Source organism: Pelophylax lessonae, assembly GCF_965119305.1.
Source record: "Pelophylax lessonae genome assembly, chromosome: 8".
In the NCBI taxonomy this organism is placed as follows: Eukaryota; Metazoa; Chordata; class Amphibia; order Anura; family Ranidae; genus Pelophylax; species Pelophylax lessonae.
In genome coordinates, this window is record NC_138775.1 from 286319310 (window position 1) to 286341035 (window position 21726).

The window sequence follows — 21726 nt, forward strand, 5'->3', positions numbered from 1 at the left end:
GACTCACAGCTGCTCGGGGAAGGAGCAGGTAAGGATGCTGGCTGTTTGGCTGCCAGACATCCATCCCGGGAGAGTGGTAGAACTGATTGCACGCCGTCCCGCCGGAGGGGGGGTGTTGGTTTTGCCGCCCCCCCAAATTTTCATTCACCAGCCGCCACTAGACAGGACCAATGTAGGCCTTTGCACATGAAAGTTTTAGGACAATAATGCACGTGTGGTTGAACGCTTTTTGCAAGCATTGGGTTGACAAGCTTATTCGTTTTGGATTGGCTTATCCAAAATGAATGGGCTTCTCAACTGAAAAAGGCAGGCTGGAGACAAAGGGCTAGCCACCGGTATTGCCCCTGGGCTCCCTGCAGCTGATCTATTCACCACCACTGACTTGCCATGCCTTTTTCTGCACTGTGTTTGTTTGTGGAGGTGGCCATCTTGGTAGAGGCAGAGCTTTGCTTCCTTCTATTAAAGCCTACAGCAAGAAGAACAGTGAGAAGCACAGTAGAGGCGTCACAAAATATCAATCTAAATCTGGTGAGACTTGCAGTCAGAGGCTGCAGTGCCTTAGATGATCCCGCACAGCTATAAGGCTACAGAACAGTGCCTAGGCCACTAGTGCCCAACCTTTAGCCCAAGGGCTGCACGCGTTCCTTTGGCATATGCTTTGCAGCCTTTAGACCTCAGCAATCTGTAGTGGGAATATTGATTAGGGTAATAGCATTGATCTCTACTAGCCTCATGTAACATGTTCATTATTCATATTGTCTTCTGCAGCATAGCCCCTGCCAACAATGTAGCATGTCCACACTATCTGACCCTCATTTCCTCTTACATATATTGAACATTATGTGCACCCCTTTGGTGATGATAGGGGCTGCATTTGATGGCCCATATAGCTCATTAGTTGCCAACCGCTGGTCTAGGCCAGTGTTTCTCAACTCCGGTCCTCAGGGCACACTAACAGGCCATATTTTAAGTATTACCTTGGGGAGATGCAGACTAGAATACTGCAATCACTGAGCAGCAAATGATATCACCTGTGATGTATTTCAGTTTTCTTGCAAACCTGGCCTGTTAGTGTGCCCTGAGGACCGGAGTTGAGAAACACTAGGAAGTGCACTGCTATTTCTCAAGAGGAATTCCACAAAAAGATTGCCTTTTCAGGGTACTGCTTAGGTACAATTACTGTTTTAGGATGTGGTGGCTACAAGTAACTCTGAGGGGTTTGGTCTCAAAAAGACTGGCCAACAGGCTCTGGGTCAGCTTGGGGTATCCCCTGGAAAAGAAAAGGGGGTGGCAGGAAAGCCATTATAATGTAGTAAGTTGATAAAAAACGTCCATGTGGGCAGGTGGAGAATACGCTGTCCTCCATGCCGGATGAAAGTCGTCACTCTCAATGCCAGGTAGATGGTTGAGCTAGGTGAGTTTTAAAAGGTCTAAAAAACATGTCAGTGGTTCAATCGGCAGAGGCAGCCATTGGCAAATGTCTACACACTTCCTATAAGAATCAAATTCATTGTAATGTAAGGCTGGCTATAGATACGCACACATTAAACATCCACGGTTCATCTCAAAGTGGACCTGAACTCAAAAATTAAACATCTGCTATGGTATGGAGAACACCTAGAAATGTTACTTACTCTTCCCTCCAACTGCGCGAGGGAAAATGTTGTCGCGCTATAAATGAACTGGGGATTATAATAAAGAGCAATTATAGTGAAACTCATTAAAACCCGTTACATGTGATAAGAATTCCTTCACATATAAACTAGATAATTACAAACAAACAAAGTCTTGCAAGCTTTACAGATCAGAAAATGGCATCCTTGACTGCTATCGGATCTGGTTGTCAAGCATGCTGGCACTTGTAGTGTAGCAAAAGTTGGAGGACCATGTCGTCTCTATATCAGGGTTAGTTTTATCGAGTTTTCTTTAAACACCTCCTAGTAGAATCAAATTCATTGTAATGTAAGGCTGGCCATACAGTGGATACGCATAGGTTGAACATCCAAGGTTCATCTCAAAGTGGACCTGAACTCAAAAAGAAAAGATCCGCTATGTTATGGAGAACATCTAGAATTGTTCATTGGGTTTAAAAAGGTCTAAAAAGACATTTTAGTGGTCCGATTGGCAGAGGCGCCCATTGTCACACATCTAAGGATAGGTCGGAGTCATCTGGTCTAATGAACATCCAGATACTTTATAATACCAAGAACTTGGGGAAATATTTAACTTGGTTATTGGTGAACCAGATGACTCCGATCTATGCTTAGACATATGACAATGGGCGTCTCTGCCAATCGCACCACCAAAATGTCTTTTTAGACCTTTTTAAACTAAAAAATGAAAGATCTGCTATCGTATGGAGAACACCTAGAAATGTTGATCGAGTTTAAAAAGGTCTAAAAAGACATTTTGGTGGTCCGATTGTCAGAGACGCCCATTGTCACGTGTCTAAGGATAGGTCAGAGTCAACCGGTTGAATAAACATCCAGATACTTTATTTTACCAAGAACTTGGCCAAATTCTTAACTTGGTTATTGGTGAGCCAGATGACTCTGATCTATGCTTAGACATATGACATTGGGCACCTCTGCCAATCTGACCATCAAAATGTCTTTTTAGACCTTTTTAAACTCAAACAACATTTCTAGGTGTTCTCCATACCATAGCAGATCTTTCATTCTTTAGTTTAAAAAGGTCTAAAAATACATTTTGGTGGTCCGATTGGCAGAGGCGCCCATTGTCATATGTCTAAGCATAGATCGGAGTCATCTGGTTCACCAATAACCAAGTTAAGTATTTCCCCAAGTTCTTGGTATTCTATAGTATCTGGATGTTCATTAGACCAGATGACTCCGACCTATCCTTAAACATGTGACAATGGGCGCCTCTGCCAATCGGACCACTAAAATGTCTTTTTAGACCTTTTTTAACTGAATGAACATTTCTAGGTGTTCTCCATACCATAGCAGATCTTTCATTTTTTAGTTTAAAAAGACATTTTGGTGGTCCGATTGGCAGAGGCGCCCATTGTCATATGTCTAAGCATAGATCGGAGTCATCTGGTTCACCAATAACCAAGTTAAGTATTTCCCCAAGTTCTTGGTATTATAAAGTATCTGGATGTTCATTAGACCAGATGACTCCGACCTATCCTTAGGCATGTGACAATGGGCGCCTCTGCCAATCGGACCACTAAAATGTCTTTTTAGACCTTTTTAAACCCAATGAACATTTATAGATGTTCTCCATAACATAGCAGATCTTTCATTTTTTAGTTTAAAAAGACATTTTGGCGGTCCGATTGGCAGAGGCGCCCATTATCATATGTCTAAGCATAGATCAGAGTCATCTGGTTCACCAATAACCAAGTTCAGGGCTGCTGATAGAAATCGCGGGGCCCCGTACAGACTACCTGACAGCCCCCCCCCCCCCCCAAGAAAATATCAAAGCTATATTACACTAAAAATACAATAAAATCATTATTAGCAGACACAAATACAACATAACTCACATGATTCCTGCCAACTCTAAAAGACAAAACTGAGTTAATAAATAAAATGAAGATGATATGAAAATAATATATAGGCTGGGCAGTTGGAGCTCCGGGATCAGAGAGACAGAGGGAGAGAAACAAAGTTACATAGATAAACTTTGGAGCAGAGCTTACATTAGAGCCAGAGCTGGGAGGGGGGCCACACAGGGAGGGGGAATTAGTGAGGGACAACTGTCTCTTTCTCAGCAGATAAAAGCTGGCAGCAGGGAGAGGCGGAGAGACCAGCTGCTGGAGGAAGAGTTCTACAATTGTGGTCCGTCACTAATCCCCCTCCCTGTGTAGGCCCCCCTGTGTGCTCGGGCCCCCTACAAGAGGACCGGTGGTCCCCCCCTATCAGCGGCCCTGACCAAGTTAAGTATTTTGCCAAGTTCTTGGTATAATAAAGTATCTGGATGTTCATTAGACCAGATGACTCCGACCTATCCTTAGACATGTGACAATGGGTGCCTCTGCCAATCGGACCACTAAAATGTCTTTTTAGACCTTTTTAAACCCAATGAACATTTCTAGATGTTCTCCATAACATAGCAGATCTTTCATTTTTTAGTTTAAAAAGACATTTTAGTGGTCCGATTGGCAGATGGATCTTTTCTTTTTGAGTTCAGGTCCACTTTGAGATGAACCTTGGATGTTCAACCTATGCGTATCCACTGTATGGCCAGCCTTACATTACAATGAATTTGATTCTACTAGGAAGTGTTTAAAGAAAACACGATAAAACGAACCCTGATATAGAGACAACATGGTCCTCCAACTTTTCCTACACTATAAGTCCCAGCATGCTTTGCAACCAGATCCGATAGCAGGCAAGGATGCCATTTTCTGATCTGTAAAGCTTGCAAGACTTTCTTTGTTTGTAATTATCTAGTTTATATGTGAAGGAATTCTTATCACATGTAACGGGTTTTAATGAGTTTCACTATAATTGCTCTTTATTATAATCCCCAGTTCATTTATAGCGCGACGACATTTTCCCTCGCGCAGTTGGAGGGAAGAGTAATTACTGCAGATTATGATGCTTGATGTGATATAAATGGATTTCTGTTCTGAGTGAAGAAATTGAAGTTTAAAGACAGGTTGATGGCAGCATGCTGTTGTCTGCAGATTGGATCTGTAGGAGTTAAAGTAAAACCTTGGATTGCGCGCATAATTCGTTCCGGAAACATGCTTGTAATCCAAAGCACTCTTATATCAAAGCGATTTTCCCCATAAGAAATAATGGAAATTCAGCTGATTCGTTCCACAGCCAGTTATTCATAAATCCTTCCGTTTATAGTCCATAAAAAAAGATTATAACAATGTGAAAAGTTGTGTAACCATAAAATGTCCATCCACAAATGGCCGCCTCCACAAGAGGATTAGAAGCAAAATCCAGCAGTAAATATTGAGTATAAAAGAGAAGAGAGGTGTCTCTAAGTGTAGCAATATGGTTACATTTAATGAAGGTTCAACATTTAGCAACTCACATGGTTGATGATTAAAAGAGGCACATCTAAGTATGCCGGCATCCAGGGTAAAGCTGTCAGTCTGCAATCCTGACCGGGAAGACTTTCTTGCAGTAGAGCATTCTGAAAGCGAGGCTTGAATCGCTCATGGAGCGCAGCGTGGAAGGGATGATATTGATGGTGGAGAGGAGGATGGTCTATGTGGACAGCTTTACCCCGGATGTCTGCATACTTTGATGTGCCTGTTTTAATCATTAACCATTTGAGCAGGGCCAAATAAATCTGACACATTTCGGGGGATGTCCCTTCTTCTTCAGAGCTCTGAGGAAGAGGAGCCATCCCTTGAAACACGTCAGTTTTTTTGGAGATATCCTTTCCATGACTGTCGCTGACCAGCAGGCTATGCCACGTGGAAATCTGGGTGAATTTACACCTATATTTGGTTGAATTGTCGTCTTATTTTGTGAGTATGATGTGTATATATTTTTAATAAAACCATTTTTGCAAAGGTGATGCACTAGGCGGGTGCGCCCTCTGTATTTTTTTCTTTTTAGAGCTTTATTCGGGTTTCCCCTAACCTGTTGAGAGTGGCAGCACAGCCGACGTGGCGTTTGCGGTAGTGGGCTTATGGTTTCCATCCGTCACATTACCACCTCTCGAGCGTAGGAGCATTAGCTTTCCTTTTTCTTAAGTAGACAGGCACTGCCTGGTCGTCAGTCATTTTCACCTTGTTGATGTGACAGGCTCAGCCTCATTTACCATTGTCTTATTTAAATGTGGCTTAATAAACTTTGTGACTTTTGACAATCATTGTGGAACATCTTATGAGTTTTGTGTTAGACTGCCATCCATCCTATCTAAGCCTTAACCTGAAGCACTCGTGGTTACCTCTGCAAATTAAGCTGACCCCAGCTTACTGCCTAGTACACATCTCTGATAATCCCTTGGGTAGGTACAAACGTACATTGACTAAACATCTCTTGAATGCAGCCAAATCCCTGATCCCGAAACACTGGAAATCCAACTGCATCCTGACAATCAGAGAATGGCTGCGCTCGGTAGCAGTGTTTCATGATCTAGATGGTTAGTAGTAATACACAGGACTTGCCACTATGGCTAACAGAGGGTGAAATCAGGGCAAGGCTGGATAAACTTAACACAAACAAATCACCAGGCCCGGATGGCGTACATCCGAGAGTACTCAAGGAACTCAGTAAGGTTATATCTAGACCACTGTTCCTGATCTTTGCTGACAGTATTAGGACAGGAGATGTACCAGGGGATTGGAGGAAAGCTAACGTGATTCAGATATTTAAAAAGGGGCAGAGGCATATGCCGGGAAATTATAGGCCGGTCAGTTTGACATCAATAGTATGTAAAGTTCTGGAGGGGATGATAAGGGACTATATCGTAGAGTTTGCTAAAGACAACAACATCATCAGCAGTAATCAGCACGGGTTTACAAATGGGCGTTCTTGTCAAATCAATCTCTTAACATTCTACGAGGAGGTGAGCTGTGAGCTGGATAGGGGCAGACCAGTGGATGTGGTGTATCTGGATTTCGCTAAGGCGTTCGATACAGTTCCCCACAAGCGCTTAATTTATAAAATAAAGTCTGCAGGTATCGATAGCAGGGTTTGCTCTTGGATACGGAACTGGCTAAGAGGGCGTGTCCAAAGGGTGGTAATAAACAGCGCATACTCAGACTGGTCTGAGGTAGTAAGCGGGGTCCCCCAGGGCTCAGTCCTGGGACCAACCTTGTTCAATTTATTCATAAACAACATTGAGGACGGGATCAGTAGTTTGATATCAGTTTTTGCAAATGACACAAAATTGGGCAGAGCAACAACTGCACAGCATGAAGCAGATATCCTACAGAATGACCTGGACAAAATAACGGAGTGGGCAACGACATGGCAAATGAGGTTTAACGTGGAGAAGTGTAAGGTTTTGCACTTGGGGACTAAAAATATAAAAGCACAATACACGTTAGGAGGGGAACCCTTGGGGGAATCAAAAATGGAGAAGGATCTGGGAGTCTTGGTTGATGATAGATTAGGCAACAGCATGCAATGTCAAGTGGCAGCTGCCAAAGCCAGCAGAATATTAGCATGCATAAAGAAAGGGATGTATTCCAGAGATAAGACTATAATCCTTCCACTTTTTAAAACTCTGGTCCGACCACATCTGGAGTATTCTGTCCAGTTCTGGTCGCCAGTCCTCAGGAGGGATGTGTTGGAGCTGGAGAGAGTCCAGAGAAGGGCAACTAAACTGATTAGGGGATTGGAGGACCTAAACTACGTAGAGCGTCTGCAATCACTCGATTTATTCTCCCTGGAGAAGAGACGCCTGAGGGGGGACATGATAGCAATTTATAAATATCTCAATGGGGATCTCAGCTTAGAAAAAAAGCTGTTCAGTCGAAGGGATTGCATGAGGACAAGAGGGCATACAATGCGGTTAGAGGAGAAGCGTTTTAACCTCAGGCAACGTGGGGGTTTCTTTACGGTTGGGGCTACAAGATTGTGGAATTCTCTACCACTGCGGGAAGTATGGTGGCTTTCAAAAGACTCTTAGACGCACATCTCAAGGATCAGGACTTTAAGGGGTATGTGAGATGATTACAGCCACACACACCTACACAGGTTGAACTGGATGGATTATTGTCTTTTTTCAACCTCACCTACTATGTAAGATCAGCCTTTCTCAACCTTTCCAGCACAGAACCCTGGAAATAAATTTCTGGTCTCGGGGGAACCCTCTGCTAAAAATTAAAAATCTACAACTCATGACACATTAGTGTGACAGTCAGTGGGAAGAATGCTCCTTACTCTTGTCATCATTGGGAAGAATTACCCCCCTTACAGATAGCTAAAATGAACAATGGTGTCATTGGGAACTTATCTGAGAGGCAGAAATTGCCCATTTCTCAAGGAACCCCCAGCAACCTCAGGAGGAACCCTGGTTGAGAAACCCTGGTCTAGAGGAATCCTTGGCTATTGCCAAAGACTTGACCAAAAAATTACACAAAACATGGAATGCATGGCATATATTTAAATATTCAGAGGATTACCATAGATTAACCACGGGTTGATAGATAATCTTTGGAGAAATCCCTCCTAGGGTTTTTCTATCTCAGTTTACCGGGATATCGATTCCTGGATATGTTACTTTACACCTTACTGAACTATGTCCATGGTGATTTGTTAGTTATTACTTCTCTTTCAGTTTCCTCATAACTGTTGCTTTCTATCTACTTCAAAAGTGAGTTTTTTTTTGGGGGGGGGGGGGGTTTCATGTTATCCTAGAGTGGACTCCTTCTTTGATGCATGGCTGGGCTGTGACACGGCTCTGGTCTTGTGCAACAATTTTCCAGATTGTATTCTCATGTACTAGTATGCTTACTAAGCTTCTTCTTATTCCAAACCTTTTTAGTACCTTATAATGGGCTACAAATCGCTATTATACGTCCAGGTGACGTTTCATTACAATGTTTAACATGATTGTCATTGATGATCTTCATGCCACCTTCAATGTTCATCCTACTGTTACCCTCCTTTTTTGTTTTTATAATATTAGGTGAAAAAGGAAAAAAGGGAGGCGAAGGGGACAAACGAGGGAGGGAAAAAAGGGGAGATGGGACATTAAATAAGACTCGTGCAATTGAGTCTCCATCCCTAATGCGATGAGCATGGGAACACATAGTGTTCAAAAAATTGTAGGACTTTGTATGAGGTGTGGCCAGTGTACACATAATGATATAATAGTAATACATATACATCTGCTGGTAAGCATAGAGAAGCATATGGTTAACATCACGTGTTTATTAATATATCCATAGCAGTTTACATCAGTACAATAAGTACACAACCAATAAAAGGGGACGAATAAAGTATATAGATAGGTAACATGATAAGACCATAATAAATAATAAAAACAAATGACAGAATTAACCAGAAAACTTAGAGTGTAGGTAAAAAATGATAATTGGATGCATGATGGAATTGGCAAATGAATTTGAAAGGCCTCCTTGGCTCAACGCGTTTCGTGAAAAGGATTTCACTTCATCAGGAGCAGGCACAATTCTGGTTTCTAAAAAAAACATATATACATGAACAGTTTTGCATCCAATGGAAGGGTATACTAAAAAAAATTAAATGAAGAGTATGACTTACAGTAAGATATTAACTATCAGTGAGGCTGTTGGTCACCCAGGGATACATCCAAAATGGGAACTGAGGGGCAAAAGTCCCCACACAAGGCCAAAGCGCAAGGTCCATAAACATAATGTGAATCTCCATAATAGGTCTCAGACTTAGTAGTCAGGTAAGGCTCTAATGGGGTATATCAAAACGATAATAAGTATAATATGAAGACCATATGGGTATATAGGTAGGGTAAATGAGCCCAAGACCAAGAGAACAAAAGAGAGAAACAAGATCTGTACAGCTGTGCATCAGATAATCCAGGTAGGTGAACAGTATAGAAACATCACAACCAAGATGAGTATGTATCATAGTGTGCCAGAGGGCAGTGCTAAAAGTGCAATCAAAAGAGAGAAGTGACTGAAAATCAAGATGCTGTTGGAAAAAAATCTTCATGCCACCTTCAATGTTCATCATAGTGTTACAGCCCATTCACACTGATCGGACTTGAACCGCGACTTGGTCAGCCTGACAAGTCGCGGTCCGTCGCGTCCCATAGTGTGGTACAGGAACGGTTCTAATAGGAGCGACACAAGTCCCTTCGACTTAGAAAAAGGGTCCTGTATTACTTCGGGGCGACCTGGAGCGACTTGCATAGACATTAATTTTATGAACAAGCAAAAAGTTGGGGGAGCAAACCCTGAACATGTATTTCTAAAGCTGGTGCAGCTATGAACCAAGCGACATGCATATTAAAAAAGAACGCAGTGGTGGGCTTAAACACGATATGGCCATATGGTGGGACCAAATCCCCATTTTTATTTATGGATTGTCTTCATATTTGATAGTCATTTCTTTTGCATGTGTGCGATATTCATTTTATGAAGTCCGTGCAAGTCGCGCCGAAGTCGCGCTGCACGCGACTTCACAGGTCGCCCCGAAGTCAGATCTGACATAGTGTGAACGGAGGCTTACCCTCCTTTTTTGTTTTCTTTTCGCATTTTGTTTATTTTATTCTCTATTTGTTTTTGTCATGCATATGTCTAGTCTACTGCTTTCTGTGGAGGACCATGTTACATTATTTCAGCTCTTACTGTAAAGAATCCTTTCCCTTTGTGGAGGTTAAACTTTGCACCAAACTCTGCAAGTAAACTGTCACGAAAGTGCTTTATCAATAAATAATGATTGAATACAATAATAAGAAAGATATTGTAATTTCAGCGGCACTTACTTTTAAAACCATTTTTTCCCCATCAGAATAGGGTTCTGCTTTAAGATGACCTTTACATCCTGTGACCTAAAACAGATTTCCTCCGTGCACCTCCCCCCCCCCCCCCCCCCACACCTCTCCCTCTGATCTTGTGTGATAAATAGTCACCATTATCTGTCATTACCATTAATATTGGCTGTGTCTCCCCCCAGCGCTTCCTCCGCCTGTCATAAGATGCATCATTTCCATATTCGTTTGCTCGTTTTCATTATTCCAGGTTGTGTTATTCATTTCCCTGCCATCCATCACTCTTTACTGTTACAGAACGGAGACTTAATATCTTTTGATGAGAACCCTTCTGATGTCATCGAGGTAAGCTCGGATCGCAAAGAAATAAAATCAGTACAAGGATGAATCATGTTACAATGAGAGAGATTATTACAATCATGTTAATTCTAAGGAGCGATATCATCAGTTTGATTGGCCTGTTAGGGGTACTAGGATTTTTAACGCATGTTTTTTATACCAAACTCCTTTTTTTTTTTTTTTTTCATTCCCCTGGATGATCTACTTTCAGTTCTATAAGAGCTGCCTGGCTGTCATGCTGAGCCTCTGACTTCCATGCTAAGTTACAGAGCCTGACCAGAAAAATCAAGACTAGAAATAAAAAAAAAAAAAAAAAATTACTGTTTTTGCTTTGCCAAAATTTTGGCAAAATTAAATTTTTTGCCAAATGCATTGGAGTTATTGGGATAGGTGGAGTTGACATGTTTTTGTAACGGTGCAAAGGGGCTTTTGGGGTCTGTGCATGAGCCCATTAAAAAAACAAGTTAACTCCACCAACCCCATTAACTCCAATGCATTTGGCAAAAAATAAAATTTTGCCAAAACTTTGGCAAAGCAAATACATCATCTTTTTTAAAAAAAAAGTCAACTTCCCCTTCCTGTTATGTTGCAATAACACATGTATGTTAAGTTGGAGTGGGGGGGGGGGCGAGTCACATACCAAGCCACATGCCCTGGTATGTAAACTGGTATGCCCTGGCTGGTAATGGGGGGGTGCTTTTGGATGGGGGGGGGGGCTCTTCCCCCCACTCCAAAGACCACCCTTGTCCCTATGTTGATGGGGATAAAGGCCTCTTCCCCACAACCCTGGACTGTGGTTGTAGGGGTCTCTGGGCTGGGGGCTTATTGGAATATGGAAGCCCCCAGATCCCGCTCCCCTATGTGAATAAATATGGGGTACATAGTAACCCTACCCATTCACTAAAAACACACTACACACGTTTTTGGCAATGTCTTTAATAAAAAACAATGTCCCCCAATGTAGATCCATCAATCACACTGACCCCTGCAACCGGAAAAAAAAAACCCTCCAGCTTCATTGAAGGCTTCCCGCTGACTGCCTGCTCCTCCGTCTGACATTTGGCGCCTGTCAGATCAGGGCAGAATGACCCAATAACGTCAACAGGTGACCTTGCCCCTTGTGACGTCACCGACCGGGGCATGCTGGGTCGATGGCGTTATAAGAGGGCGGTGTCATCCGTTGACATCATTGGAAAGAAACTATAGGATTAAACACAATGATAGCGTTCCTTCAAGAGGTCCTTTACTTTCAGATATCATTAACCTGCCTCTGTAATTGATGATCTCCATAATCTTTATTCTTTTTTATCAACAAGAAAAATTAATTTCCAATCAAAATAAATAGTTTTTAAATTGTAATGATTTATTTCAGAAAATTTAGCTTTTTTTTTTTTTTTTAATTCCTGTTCTGTAACAAAAATATTCATTCATTCAATTGAAATCTCATTGTCTTCATCTAATTTCATTGTATCCCATAACCTTCTCTTCCCCTGTATTGTAATGCCATCAATATTTATATTTAAATTATTAGTCATTTACTGTGTAATCTAAAGAAAACTGAGGAGTTATTTGTGAACTGATCAATAAAAAGGTCACTCTGTAAAAAAAAAAAAAAATAAATAAAATAAAATTGATGGTTTAAATTTTCAGTTTGAATCGGCTAAATACATTGCAGGTGCAAAGTCGTAGAGTCTTTAGAAAGCAGCCACAGCCTGAGTAGAAAAGCCCGTCTCCTGCCAGCATGCTTGAGGTAGTGCATAGGATGGTGCTGAAACCTTAGGTAGATGTTACTTAGTACATACAATTGGTTTTATCAAATCTATACTGATACTATCCCAATGGGGCATCTGGGTGATTTGTGGGCTGCTTCCACGTTGTGAAGAATTTAGAAGGAAACCTCAGGATGTGAATACAATAGTTGGTCAGAGGATTGGAGTGCCACATCGAAATGTTGAAATCCCCAAAAAGTTATTTTCCAAACATGTAGTAAACTTAGGCCCCGTTCACATAGGGGCGACGCTACTTCGCACCGCGACCTCCGAGGTCGCGGTGCGAGCAGCGCGCCATGACCTCGGAGCGGCCGCCATGGACTTCATAACATTGAAGTCTATGGCGGTCGCCTCCTGGTCGCCCCAAAGAAGCTCCAGACCCTTTTTCTAGGTCGGAGCGACTTGTGTCGCTCCTATTAGAACGGGTCCGCAGCTTCCCTATGGGAGGCGACCTACGGCGACCTGTGAGGCGACCAGGTCACCTCACAGGTCGCCCTAGTGTGAACCGGGACTTAATATCCAACGCGTTTCAGTGGCCATATGTGTTGCAACAAATACCAGCTGCTAAAGAGAACCAAACTTTTTTCGATATCCAATTTCTAATGTCCTTAATAGCTTTTCTCTTAACCTCCTTGGCGGTATTCCCAAGTGTGGTTCGGGGTTAATTTTCAGTACCAAAAGCGGTAACCCCGAGCCACACTCAGGATTACCCCAGAAGCACACTCACCTTCCCTGCGATCCCCGCCATCCTCCCTGTCGTCCTCACACTCTCTCCCCGCTCTGTGCTCGGCAGATGCCGGCACTTGCTTTCCGGTTCCTTCCCTGAGAGCGCTGCGACGCAGGTGGGGTGGAACTGGCGGCAAATTCAAAAATGTAAATACGCTAAATGAGGTGATAGAAAGCTGTGATCCTAACGGATTACACTGTATCATCCCATCTCACCACAGGATTTCACCTGGTGACTTTTCCAGTGTCCTGCCTGTGCTTTTCCAGTTCTTTGTGCCTGGAAAATAGAGAACGACCATGGCGTCCAAAAAGCGTTCTTTTTGCGCAAAAGCGCTTTTAGACGAATTGGAAAACAGCGACAGCGAAACGGAGCTACTTGAAGAACTGAGCGATAGCGATTGGTGGGAAAATTCATCATAAGGTACGGAAAGTGACGACAGCGACGATTCTGATGTCTCTTTCTGGCACATCGCTTGTGGAATTTGGGAAGTTTATCAAATGATTCTTCAGAATTTCCAACGGAGCGATGTGCCAGAAAGAGACATCAGAATCGTCGCTGTCGTCACTTTCCGTACCTGATGACCAATTTTCCCACCAATCGCTATCGCTCAGTTTTTGAAGTAACTCAGTTTCGCTGTCGCTGTTTTCCAGTTCGTCTAAAAGCGCTTTTGCATAAAAAGAACGCTTTTTGGACGCCATGGTCGTTCTCTATTTTCCAGGCACAAAGCACTGGAAAAGCACAGGCAGGGCACTGGAAAAGTCTCCACGTGAAATCCTGTGGTGAAATGGGATGATACAATGTATTCCGTTAGGATCACAGCTTTATATCATCTCATTTGGTGTATTTACATTTTTTAAATTGCCGCCGGTTCCACCCCCCCTGCGTCGCAACGCTTACAAGGAAGGGAACCGGAAGACAGGTGCCGGCATTGGCTGGGAGGATGGCTGGGGATCGCAGGGGAAGGTGAGTTTTAAAATATAAAACCACAGATTTCCATGCAAAACAATGTACCTCTTTTAGCACAGAAATCCTGACATAATCAGACCGCCAGGGAGGTGAAAGGAGAAGTACAGCTATAGCTCGTTCGGCTGTACTTCTCCTGGGAAGCACAGGAGTGCAGTTTGTTCTGCACTCCCGTGACCCATTTTCAGCAGACAGCGGGCTGAAGTCCGCTGCCTGCTGATGTCACAGAGCCAGTCCGGGCTCGGGCAAGATCGCAACAATGAAGTCGGGATCTGCCCGCAACCCTGGGCCAACACCCTGCTCAGCCTCTAAGTGAGACACTGGAAGCCTGAGCCAGCCGCTCCCACCCTCTCCACAGCCCAGCGCTCCAGTGAGTGTGGAGGGGAGGGGGGGGGGGGCAAAGAGCGAGTGGCCAGTGACCAGCTCTCTGCTCACGGAGCTCTGAGAACTGAGCGATCAGTGTTTTTTGATCGCTTGCTTCTCAGTCTTAGAGCTGGTGGGGGACAGAAGCTGCATCGGACCGCTGCCCCCTAGGTAAATATGATTCTTGAAAAAAAAAAAATCAACTTCTCTTTTAAGCCCTAAGTTGCCCCCAAAATGTGTTTGCTATTAAGTTTAGAATAAAACCTCTTTTTTGGATTTCAAACTTATCAGTGTGGTACTCGATTCTTCTAAACCAACTATTCCTGCCAGTATGTAGCAGAGAAAGACTCTTGTTTTCTGTGCAGAAGCAGTGGTCTCTCTGCAAATGTACTACACACCCCTGCTGAGTCAGAACTAGAGCTCACTAATTAGCAGGCAGCATGAGTTTTGCGGATTGCAGAGCTATAAATTCGACTAAGCAGGTGGTGTGCGGAGACCTCTGCTTCCAAACAAAGGGGCAAGGGTCCCACTACGCAGAATGCCGGCATGGGGACAGGCTTTTCTACTCATGCTGTGGCTGCTTTCTAAAGAAAACAAACTGTAAGTTTTTGCATACCTTTTTTGTTTTTCTTTTGCTGTTTTTTTGTTTTTGTTTTTTTGCATATAGAAGCTGAGTAAATTAAAGCTCAGTTGGGTTTAAACACTGAACTCCAGGAAAGCAGCTAAAAGCACGGTAGAGACTGTTTACCTGCTGAAGGATACGTAATTCTGTTCAGCCAGTTTTATAATCTACAACTCAAAATAAGAAATTCCAGTTGCCGCACTGCCAAGAAAACCTGATGATCAGCCAATCAACCTCAGCCTAGCTCCTTCCAAAACATGTTTCCAAAATGTGTTTTACCCCCCTCCCCCACTATATATACACACACTGCTACCCCTCCCCCACTATATATATTTTTCGACCATTCTTCCAGAAGCACATTTGTGGGGCCAGGCACTGATGTTGGAGGAGAAGGCATGACTCGCAATCTCCTCACTCATTCATTTCAAAGATGTTCTATAGGGTTAAGGTCAGGACTCTGTGCAGGCCAGTCAAGTTCCTTCACCCTAAACTCACTCATCCATGTCTTTATGAACCTAAGATATATATTACATACTGTATACAGATATATATACATATAGATTTATATTTGATGCATTTTGCTTCCATAGACTCGGCTCTGTCTCAGTTCTGCATAGATGTATCAAACATCGTTGAAATATTCCAGTTGAACCTCAATTAGATATAAAGCACACAGAGTGGGTAGAAGGAAAAGGTCGGCCTCGGTTGGACCTCCTCCCGGCATTTAAATCTCGGGCTCGCTCTGCCATTATGAATGTTTTCGTTTTTTTAAAGCTTAAGTAGGACAATCCAAATAAGACACAACACTTAAATTGAGGTCAAGTACATTGTGAATAATTTATTCTGAGTCGCCTACTTTGTAACAAAGAATATTATCAAAGGAGATCCCACTTCATATTATTTTACTGCAGAGATATTCTTAAAAGGAAAGCACTCCGCAGTCAATATGACCATTCGATATATACTCACCTGATCGGGGTGTACACAACGGCTTGGGCCAAATATTGTATATCAAAACACTATTTTAGTCATATGTAAAATATATCATAGTTTATTCTTATGGCAGGCTTCCTCAATCCATGCAACTGGTCCCCCGCAGTATCCTCTTTAGGCAGCTTTGGACCGTGGCGTGTTCACTTCCTCACGTACAATGCAGGGTTAATAACTCTGCACTGCATGTCATGACATGGAGGGCCCACCCACAGCCCAAAGCTTGAGTACAGTATTGGAGCCTGCCAGAGTCAGAAATAGGGTAAGAAATACACTTTTATCCATGCACCCCCAGACTAAACGGCATTTAACCCCACTCGATGCCCAGAGTGGCGATGCCTACTCTGGGCATCGCCATGATTGCTAGTAGGACATTTTGCAGACAGGAGGTGGGACAATGTCACTGTGGTCATCCAGGTCATCTAGATCCTAGGGTGAACATGAAAAACTGCAACCCCCCCCCCCCCCCAAAGATGTATAAGCATTATATGTTAGCAAAAATTCTCCCACAAAAACACTGTGCACTAATTTGCATGCTCTACCCCCTATGCATAAATTCCTCCTCCCAGTACATGTCCACCCCTCTACTGAAATCTCCCCTCTCAGCACAAATCTTTGCCCCCCCCCTTCCCCCAAAATCCCCCCAGCTCAAATGCCCCCCCCAAAAAAAAATTACCCCGCCTAGCACAAATCCCTACCTCTAATATGTCCCCCCTAGTACACATCTTCTCCCCCCTCCCACTTCAATTCCCCCCTCCAAGCACACATTCCCCCCAAATCCCCCCTCCTAGCACAAATCTTCTTTCCCCATCCCCTTCCCAACACAAATCCCCCTAAATCACTACTCTTATCAACCCCCCCCCAAATGTCCCCTCCTAGAACAACACTTACATCCTGCCACCCCCAAATGCTCTCTTCCAACACAAATCCCATCCCCCCAATCTGCAGTGCCCCCCCACCTCACATGATACCACAGTACCCAAGGCATCTTCCCCTCCTGCCCACCACTTGTCAAAGATTCCAATTCTCCCCCACCCTAAACAAAACAAAATGCAGGGTTTAAGGTTGGAGTCCTACTTTAAAGGGATAGCTAAACCCAAGAGGCACGTTTTGTTATATTGCAGTTTATCAGTCCTTACATGTGGGGGCTGCATTAGTTTGGTTCTTTAGCATAGAACAGAAAACCACTGTTGATCTTGCCAGAAATGAAGTGCCCTTATGAGCTAAACATAAAACAAAAATAGTGTTATCTGTGTAAACGACTATTTCTCCTGCCTCCATGTAATGGAAATGGAAATAGAGGCAACAGCCAGAAATATTGCACAGACTTGCTACACATCATGTAAGCATTTTTGCTAGGCTGCAATATAAGAGGGAGAGACAAGGCCTAGCAAAAATGCTTACATTATGTGCAATGAGTCTGTGCAATATTTTTGGCTGTTGCCTCTGACATAATATACTCAATAAAACCTTCCTCATCACTCCCCCTACTGGGTTTATTCATCACACCCACTTTCCTAGTAGGTCTTGCCCAGGCCCCACCCCTATATATGCATGGGCTACCCATTTGTTACCCTGATTCCCACATTTATTGCCTTTTTGCTGTTCATGTGCAGGAACATAAATAAGGTTGGCATTGTGACAGATCAATGTGTAAAGTGCTTGGGCATATGAAAATGATAATATAAACATGTGGTTGTAGTCTAAACAGATGTGGCAGCCAGAAACAGACTCGCTGCAAATTATGTAAACACTTTTTTTCTAGCCTGCAATGTAAGAGAGAGAGACAAGGCCTAGCAAAAATACTTACATGAAGTGCAATGAGTCTGGACAATATTTTTGGCTGTTGCCTCTGACTACAAACATGTGTTTCTATTTCCATTTCCATACTCCCAAGCAAATAGATACTACACTTTGCACATTCACCTATACCATACTATACTTTATATGCCCAAGGAAATGGTACTTCATTTCCACCCTGATATGTGCCATTACAAAGTGACATATAATACTCCAAAAATCTTCCACATCTCTACCCTTTTGGGTTTACTCATCACACTCACTTCCCTGGTTGGTCCCACCTCTAAATATGCATGTGTTACCCACTTGTGACCCTGATTCCCACAGGTGTTGTTCATATGCAGGAACATAAATAGGGTTGGGGCATGGTACGGGACACAGCATCAGTAGCAGGACAGAGGACCAAATTATGGGACTGTCTTGGCAGATCTAGGACAGTTGGCATCTATAGGATGACAGCCATACCTCCTACCATAGATATATTTTGGATTTGTGGCACAAGGCTTTTTGCTGTGAATCATTTTTGTGAAAATTGTAATTTTGCTTTATTTCTTACTGTCATCTAAAATGTTTAAAAGCTTTTACATCTTTCAAAAAATTTTTGGGCAAAAGCTACATTTGTGGCTTTATAAATAAGACTTTAATTCCAAAGAAATACATGTGCTTGTTCAAGGACTGCTGAAACGTAATGGTGTTAAAAAAAGAAATGCATAGGTAATCGTCCAGTGACACTGATGGTTCATTTGTTCTGCGCAAATAAGGTCAAAAATCGAATGTTCTCCTAGTTCCTCAGCATGTGCAATGTTATTCATTTATAAGCAGATCGAGAAAATACCCTTTTTGGCCTCTAGATGGAGCTGAGGATTATAGGAAATGAGTATAACTCTTTAGCGCCACCTAGTTACTATAATGCTGTATTCTCCCAAACTACTTTATTTTGCATGAATGGATAACATTCGACATTTAACCTTGTCTCAGAATGAATGTACCAGTGGTTTCACTACTAGTTAAAAAACCATTTTTTTTTTTCATAAACAAACACTTTCAACTAATACAATAATATATCATAATGATATCAGAGATTAAAGCGGTAGTATACTGTAATGAAAAAAAAAAAAAAAAAAAACCCCTGCAAGACAAAGGCATAATGAGCTAGTGTGCATCGCATACTAGCTCATTATGAAAAACTTACCTTAGAACGAAGCCCAGACACGGACCCCCGGACACCGCTGTGGGAGCGGACATGATCCCTCAGCGTCTCTTCCCGGTTCGGCGGCTCCGGCGCTGTGAGTGGCGAAGCCGCGATGACGTCACTCCCGCGCATGGGCGCGGGAGTAATTTTCCGGCAATTTTCGGCAAGGAACTCTGAAGGTCCGCCGGACCGCACTCGTCAGCGGCTACATGCAGTGGTAATATCTCCTAAACCGTGCATGTTTAGGAGGTATTAATTGTACCTACAGGTAAGCCTTATTATAGGCCTTATTATAGGCTTACCTGTAGTTAAAAGTCAAAAAAAGGGGTATACTACCGCTTTAAATCTGAACTTCAGGCACACAGTGTATAAACAATACCATTTAATTCAGTTAAATATTCATAAAAAATAGTAAATCGAACTAGTACATTTACATGAATCTTATACCAGCCGCTGTAATCTCCTGTCCTGAATAATAGGAATCCCTCTAAAAGAAGGAGGGGCGCCGGTTTGAGCCAATCAGAGCTTTATAGCTTTGTAGAGTGCTGTCAGTCTATTATTGTGAACATGCCTACAGGGGAGAGCAGAAGGAAGACCTCTTCTTTTCTGTCCAATCACAGTCTGGGGGCAGGTTGGTGACCAAGCTGTATTAGTTAGCTGTAGTACAATAAAGTGAGGTCACTGACTTGTCTCTGCGGTCTGGCGGGGTGGCTGGATCGTTAGACTGCCCAAACTTTCCTACAAGTCCCTTGGCAGATAAAACAGCTCCCATAAATTAATTTAAAATTATTTTTACATTTTAATTTTAGTGTTTAAACAATATAGATACTAGCTGTTTGCCTGGAGCTCACCTTTAAAAGGCATGACTAAAATTTCTCCAATACAATAAATTTGCCAGGTGTCTTGAAGCGCCCTCTGCAGTTGGCCCGGCTCTAAGCCTGTGAGCCTAATATGCTTTTCTTGAGCCTCTGCTCCCTCCCCCATGTGATACGGGGAGAAGATTCCTGCCTAATGTGTGCCACTTGTGACAGGTCCTCTTTGTTAGGTTGCATTATGATGACTCAAAATTGCACTTTTTTTCAAAGCTCTCTAGGGCCTCTTAATGTCTGCCATGGGGTTACTGAAAGAATGCGCAACTGTCTATCATTATCTGTGACCAACATTGCCTGCAGTGCCATCTGTCCATAAGAAATCAGTAATGTTTTCTCTCTCTCTTATCACTCTCTGTTTTCTCTTAGGCTGTTACTCAATTAGCACTTTTTGGGGACATGTCCACTCCGCCTGACGTAACTTCACCTTCTGTAAGTAACACAATGACAACCAATAATTATTCTGCTCTCTGTTGTAACGTTTATCTGGGCATGTTTTCATATGGCACAGATCAATGTGCAAAGTACGATAACCATTTGCTTGGGCATATGTAGTATGGCACAGGTCAGTATATAAAAGTACGGTAACCATTTGATTGGGCATATGTAGTATGGCACAGGTCAGTATGCAAAGTACGGTAACCATTTGGTTGGGCATATGTAGTATGGCACAGGTCAGTGTGCAAAGTAAGGTAACCATTTGCTTGGGCATATGTAGTATGGCACAGGTCAGTATACAAAGTACGGTAACCATTTGATTGGGCATATGTAGTATGGCACAGGTCAGTATGCAAAGTACGATAACCATTTGATTGGGCATATGTAGTATGGCACAGGTCAGTATGCAAAGTACGGTAACCATTTGATTGGGCATATGTAGTATGGCACAGGTCAGTATGCAAAGTACGGTAACCATTTGCTTGGGCATATGTAGTATAGCACAGGTCAGTATGCAAAGTACAGTAACCATTTGATTGGGCATATGTAGTATGGCACAGGTCAGTATGCAAAGTACGGTAACCATTTGATTGGGCATATGTAGTATGGCAGAGGTCAGAATGCAAAGTACGGTAACCATTTGCTTGGGCATATGTAGTATGGCACAGATCAATGTGTAAAGTGCAGTAGCTGTTTGCTTGAATGTATGTAGTATGGCACAGATAAATCACAAAGTGCAGTAACAGTATTCTTGGGTGTATGTAGTATGGCACAGATCAATGTGTAAAGTGCAGTAGCTGTTTGTTTGATTGGGTGTATGTAGTATGGCACAGATCAATGTGTAAAGTGCAGTAGCTGTTTGTTTGATTGAGTGTATGTAGTATGGCACAGATAAGTGTACAAAGTGCAGTAACTGTTTGAGCGTATTCAGTATGGCACAGATCAGTGTGTAAAGTGCAGTAACTGTTTGCTTGGGTGTATTCAGTGTGGCACAGATCAGTGTGTAAAGTGCAATAACAGTTTTTTTGGACGTAGTATGGCACAGATCAATGTACAAATAGTAGTAACAGTGTTTTTGGGCGTATGTAGTATGGCACAGATAAATGTGCAAAGTGCAGTAACTGTTTGCTTGGGCGTATTCAGTATGGCACAGATAAATGTGAAAAGTGCAGTTACAGTTTTCTTGGGCATATGTAGTATGGTACAGATCAGTGTACAAAGTGCAGTAACAGTTTTCTTGGGCAAATGTAGTATGGCACAGATCAATGTGTAAA

The 21726-nt window shown here is 42.8% G+C and overlaps 1 protein-coding gene across 11 annotated transcripts in view; it reads left to right on the plus strand.

Moving 5' to 3' along the window:
* The window catches only part of DAB1 (DAB adaptor protein 1), a 1145503-nt gene that overhangs the window by 1053333 nt on the left and 70444 nt on the right, over nucleotides 1–21726 (plus strand). For all 11 annotated transcript variants that reach the window (XM_082264815.1, XM_082264809.1, XM_082264811.1 and 8 more), the window contains one exon: nucleotides 20384–20446. In XM_082264815.1, the coding sequence (XP_082120941.1) occupies nucleotides 20384–20446 (63 nt within the window). The remainder of the gene's footprint in view (nucleotides 1–20383; nucleotides 20447–21726) is intronic.